Consider the following 5,751-nt stretch of genomic DNA (forward strand, 5'->3'; position numbering starts at 1 on the left):
TCTACCTACTCGATGAATGCCGCGCAGCCGGGATAACGGGAGCGCGCGCGTTTCGTCGCGTCGCGTCAGGATTCTATCCGCGTCGCGTCGCGTTCGCAGTGTAGGTGTGTGTTATGAATGAGAAAGAAAGGTCTGTTCTGCTGTGTTTCTGTACCACAAGCCATTGACGTCAGCAGCGCGAGTCATCTCAGCGACCAATCAGATGCGAACAAGCAGGCGCTTGTCTGTGAACTGCCAACGCTTCTGATCAGAATGACAAGCCAAGGCTGAGCGCTGCCCAGGTAACAAACCGAGGATAAACGATAAATAAATAATAACAGCAACAACGACAACAGAAGAAAGCCGACGGATTCTCTCTCAATCCCCGAAAGATGCGCTTGGCACGGGACGCTTTCCCGAGCCTCATCTATTCTTCATCTTCATCTTCACTGGATGGAAGAGGGATGGAGACACGCGCGCGTTCAGTGGTCGGTACCAGTCTTTGTTTGTGACATATTTCATAATGAGTCTGTGTTTCACAACAGTGCGTGCATGATATTTTCACTTCAGCTTGATTATTAGCTCAGAAGTGGTAGAAATGTCTCAGTTAAGTACAGCCTCTTATCTGACATGCAGAGGGCTAAAAATAGCTCATTCTCTGCCTCTTCTGAACAGATCTGTGACAGATCAGGTGTGTAGACTCTGGTATATCTGTGGTTATTTTTGTAAATCAAATCAAGTCAAGATTGCTTTAAAGCAGTTTTCACATTAATAAACAGATAAATAATCACGATCAATTATGAATCAAATTCAGTTTCAGCTATAAAGCAGCTCTACAGAAGACAATGATGGCGTTATTAATCTCAAATCAGGTCAATGCTCCCTGCTGAAAAAACACAGAAGTTCTAATGGTTTTCACTAAAAGCATCATCACAAACCATCAAGCGTTAACCATTAAAACCATCACCTAATGGTTTCGGTAACAGTGTTGCCAAGCGTTTCCCGCAGATATGAGATCTGATCTGAGATCTTTTTTGATGTGCTATTAGTTATTTAATTTTTGAATGTGTAAATTGTGGTATCGTCATTTTGTGTGAAACCTTACGTGCTGCCGTCTTGACTGGGTCTCTCTGGAAGAGGAGATAGCGGTGTCTCAAAGTGATTAAATGAAGGATAAATCAAATAAATAAAAATGCGTGACTCTTGCGCTTGTCTCATTTTCAGTGATTCGCCCTCCTGCTGCAGCGATGAGTAACCTGCTCCTGAACACTTCTCTTTTCGACTGGGATGTACTGGAGGGAAGAAGAAACACGTCGCCTGTCCCGTCCTGGGAGCTGGAGCCGGTTCCGGTTCCCGTGATCCTCAACCCGTGGGATGTTCTTCTGTGCGTGACGGGAACGCTCATGTCGTGCGAGAACGCGGTTGTGATCGCTCTGATCTCCTACACGCCCACTTTACGAGCTCCCATGTTCATCCTCATCGGGAGTCTGGCGTTCGCGGACCTCCTGGCCGGCCTGAGCCTCATCCTCAATTTCATCGTGACTTACATAATTGATTCAGGATTCGTCATGCTACTGTCCGCCGGGCTCCTCATCACGGCCTTCTCGGCCTCAGTGCTCAACGTCCTGGCGATCACCGTGGATCGCTACCTGTCGCTGTATAACGCGCTGTCGTACCACACCGAGAGCACGCTGACGTTCACCTACGTCACGCTCGTCCTGTTGTGGGTCGTCAGCACTTTGCTGGGATCGCTCCCGGTCCTGGGCTGGAACTGTCTGGAAGACGAAAGCACGTGTAGCATCTGTCGACCGGTTAACAAAAGCAACGCCGCGGCACTCGCCGTGTCCTTCCTCCTGATATTCGCCCTGATTCTGCAGTTGTACCTTCAGATCTGCAAGATCGCGTTCCGGCACGCTCAGCAAATCGCAGTCCAGCGTCAATTCATGACTGCGTCGCACTCGTCTTCCACCACGAAAGGCGTCTCCACCCTGACCACCATATTGGGAACCTTTGCTTTCTGCTGGATCCCTCTCGCCATGTACTCGCTGGTGGCGGACACTCGATCCCCTGTGATCTACACTTACGCCACGGCTCTTCCAGCCATCTGCCACTCCATCATCAACCCCATGATATATGCCTTCAGGAACCCTGAAATCCTCAGGTCTTTGAGGATCGCTTGTTGCGGATGCATGCCTTACAGATTCACCATGCGACCGCGGACACCCAGCGATGTGTAGCGTCTTCAGATTAAAGCACAGTCGCGGTAATGGCACGTCTTTAAAGCACATGTTGCATAGAATACACATTTTGTAATCCAGTGGAGTGAGGAAATGTTCATTATTTGTAGCACTTCATGTCAGTGTCCATGTCACACGTACGGTAATGACATGTTACTGTAATTAATCACTTCAGTGAATAGAATAATTTTGTATAACATCAACAGTAGCTTACCGTAAAGTGACACGATGAGGGTAAAAACATAATGAGATGGGAGGAAAATTTTACTTCAATGCTTTTTCGTTCCCACAAGAAAGTTCGCTTGCAAAAATCTTGTGTTCCCAGAGAAAATTTGAAAAACGTTAGTTACAGAAATTGGTGTTGTCACGATACTGGACCCAGACAGCAACATAGCGTCGGCCCAGATCCGGGGGATTCAACGTGTGGGGGCTGGATCTGGGCCGACGCTATGTTGCTGTCTGGGGAATTTCCAACTTTGATACTATGCCATAAAAAAAATATTGATATTCGATACCACGGGGAAACCTGGCATATATACCGCCATACAGGTAATTAAGGAGTCGTTTATTTGAATAAAAAAAGACAAGTAAACAGCCAGTAATAAAATAAGAACAAATTAACAAATTGAAAACGATAGCACAATAAATACAATAGAACAAAGAGACAAATGAAATAAACACGGCTTTAAGTTTTTCAGGTGTGTCTAAAAGTATTCAGAAATACTACAGAAATGAATCAAATGTGAAATATTAAATACAGATTAATGCTTACAAATAAAGCTACAAAAGTTATTCAGTCAAGAGCAGTGAGTGATTTTCTCTTCATCTTTTGTCCTTTGATTAACATTAATGACAGGTTTATTAGGCTGCCGTCACTTTAAGAGCGAATGCACCAATCCAATATGCTGATACACAACATGCATCTTTCTCAACTATTAAGTTCCAAAACTGAATGTATTTGCCTGAATACTCAGCGAGACAGGCGTTTAGACATGAAGTTGTATGTATTTGCCCATTTAAGCGTGATAAGCCACGAGAAAGAAGTCAATTTGGTTCTCGCAAGCTGTTCGAGAGAGGGCTTTATGAGAGCAGCACTTCTCAGTGGTGCTCGCGCTTTAGGTATGACATATATATAAAACTATATTTCAGTGCACAAAGTTGTGAACACAAAGTTTCTCAGGGGAATGCAATAGTTTTGCAACAGAGAACCCAAATGCAAATATTAATTTTCTTCCCATCTCATATTTTTTTCCATCCATACTCCGTGCAAGCTGCTTCATACCAGAATACAATTGTACTGTAAAACTAACTATCGTAGGTTTACAACATACTGTACTGTACAATCAACTGTCTAGGGTGTTTCCCTGCCGTCGGCCTGAGGCATGCTGGGACATGTACCAGCAATCCTGTGTGGCCCTACATAAAGCAGGAATAGAAGATGGAAGGATGGATGAACAACTATAGTTGTTGTTTGAATGCCAGATATACAGGATTCCTACAGTACTGTACAACCAACCACAGTAATAGTGTAGTCACAGTAAAACTACAGTCTCTGATGATTCATCAAATCCTAATAATTATGAAATACTGAGGCAAACAATACAATAGTTATAGCAAAATAATAATATCCAGTACATGCAGTGATTTCAAAATCCAGGAAAACTACAGAAACGCCTTATGAAGAACACACATTTTCATCACAAGTTCATTCACAATCAGTCAACAACACAAACTGACAACAAAATACCATAAACCGTTTCCCACAGAAAAAACATTGCACTTCAGGACAGTAATTCATACAATAAATGCGGTTTTGTGGCTCTTTAAAGCCTTCCTCTTCACTACTAGTTATAGCACCAAATAAACATCAGAAGGAATGTCGTTTCAACCATGGAAAGACAATTTTTCAAGTCCATCGACGTTAATCTACTAACTCTCCTGTCTGGTTTGTTTGTCGGGCGGATTCAGCGTTATGATTGGTCGGATCGCTCGCCTGTCAATCAAAATCCCAGCGAAATCAACCAAATAATTACACATTAAATACATGTTGTCCATTATAATCCGAACGTGAACACACAGTAACATGAACGCTGTAATGTAAAGATTGACCTGCAATTTCTGTAGTGATATAAGTGGATGTTTTATATGCATTTACTCATTTACACAGATAATCAAATAGTAATGTGGTGTCCAAATATGAATTAATATCATCATCATCATCATCATCATCAAAAGGGTATATAATTATCCAAATGTAGCATACACTTTACATTGTTGCCTGTACATGTGGTATGCCTGAATTCTTTACATGTCATTGCACATTTTAGCCATCAAACTAACCCCTGTACAATGATCCCAACGGCACTGAAGTGTGTATTGCGCTGTTCTCAGAGACCAGAACACGTGTCTCTGACATGTTAAACTACACAGTTATTAAATGCATCATGTTTCAGTTGAAGTTGTGTACATTATTTCTGATATATATTGACGCGGTGTATCGTCACAACTAGTCATGTGCTGTACGAACACACATAGAGATAATCGTTTTCTGTTGTACGCTATCGATTGCTTTCATTTTTTATTTGATGCTGCTCTCAATTGAATGTGTGGTGCATTATGCCTTATTTGCACTCGCTTTGATGTATTACAAGCTTGAAGTTGTTTTGCAATCATTTAATGCAACAGAACAATAGGAGCCCACTAGACTACTTCTGTGTGTGAAAACACCTCGGTATCATCTGAGTATCATAGCGTGTTTGATGGGATGTCTGTGCAATGTCATCAGTTCACCTGAGACAAAATCTGCAATTAAGTTCGGGCGAAGGCAGCCAAAGAACCAGATTCGTCATGTTGGATTCACTGAACTTGAATGAAACTACTGTGTTATACTAAATAATATATAAGATGTCTGCATTTCTGAATGTACCGTCTGTTGCCAAGAGTGCTGTGATTGTCTCAGACTTCCAACTTTGTATTACAGTCTTACATAAAACGTTGGTCTTCATTCACAATAATGTCACATTACATTTTTTTTTTTTCTTCAGTGTAACATTTATATAGACGTATATTTTTGTACTTCTTTCGAAAGTTTCCCTCCTCGTGTGTTGAGAGATGACAGATTGAATCTATAAATAGCGTGTGTAACATTCACCCCAGGAACATGGCTCTGTCTTCCTATGTGTGCGGTGTGAGACTGTCCTAATGCATACTGCAAAATACAGTGGTTCTGGTTCTCAACCCTTTTTGACCTCCATTTGTCCAGGAAAATACCCATAGGCCTGATCTGTACCTCTGATGCTTCAGTTGTAATAAACATTCATACATTTAAAAACATGATCTCAGTGTCATTTTTTTTTGCATTTTAATTAAGATTGTTAAAGGGTTAATTCACCCAAAAATGAAAATTCTGTCATTAATTACTCTCCCTCACTTCGTTTCAAACCTGTAAGACTTTTGTTCATCTTCGTAACACAAATGAAGGTGTATTTGATGAAATCTGAGAGATTTCTGTCCCTCCTTTGACAGTCATTGGTGT

The 5,751-nt window shown here is 41.9% G+C and overlaps 1 protein-coding gene across 1 annotated transcript; it reads left to right on the forward strand.

The window, feature by feature from the left end:
- Positions 1-241: 241 nt before the first annotated feature.
- gpr185a (G protein-coupled receptor 185 a) lies at positions 242-5,529 on the forward strand. The gene is made up of 2 exons (XM_084386843.1): positions 242-467; positions 1,204-5,529. The coding sequence occupies exon 2, from the start codon at positions 1,227-1,229 to the stop codon at positions 2,214-2,216; it is 990 nt and encodes a 329-aa protein (XP_084242969.1). The 5' UTR covers positions 242-467; positions 1,204-1,226; the 3' UTR covers positions 2,217-5,529.
- Positions 5,530-5,751: the final 222 nt, after the last annotated feature.

The sequence above is a fragment of the Rutilus rutilus genome, assembly GCF_951802725.1.
Source record: "Rutilus rutilus genome assembly, chromosome: 18".
NCBI lineage: Eukaryota > Metazoa > Chordata > Actinopteri > Cypriniformes > Leuciscidae > Rutilus > Rutilus rutilus.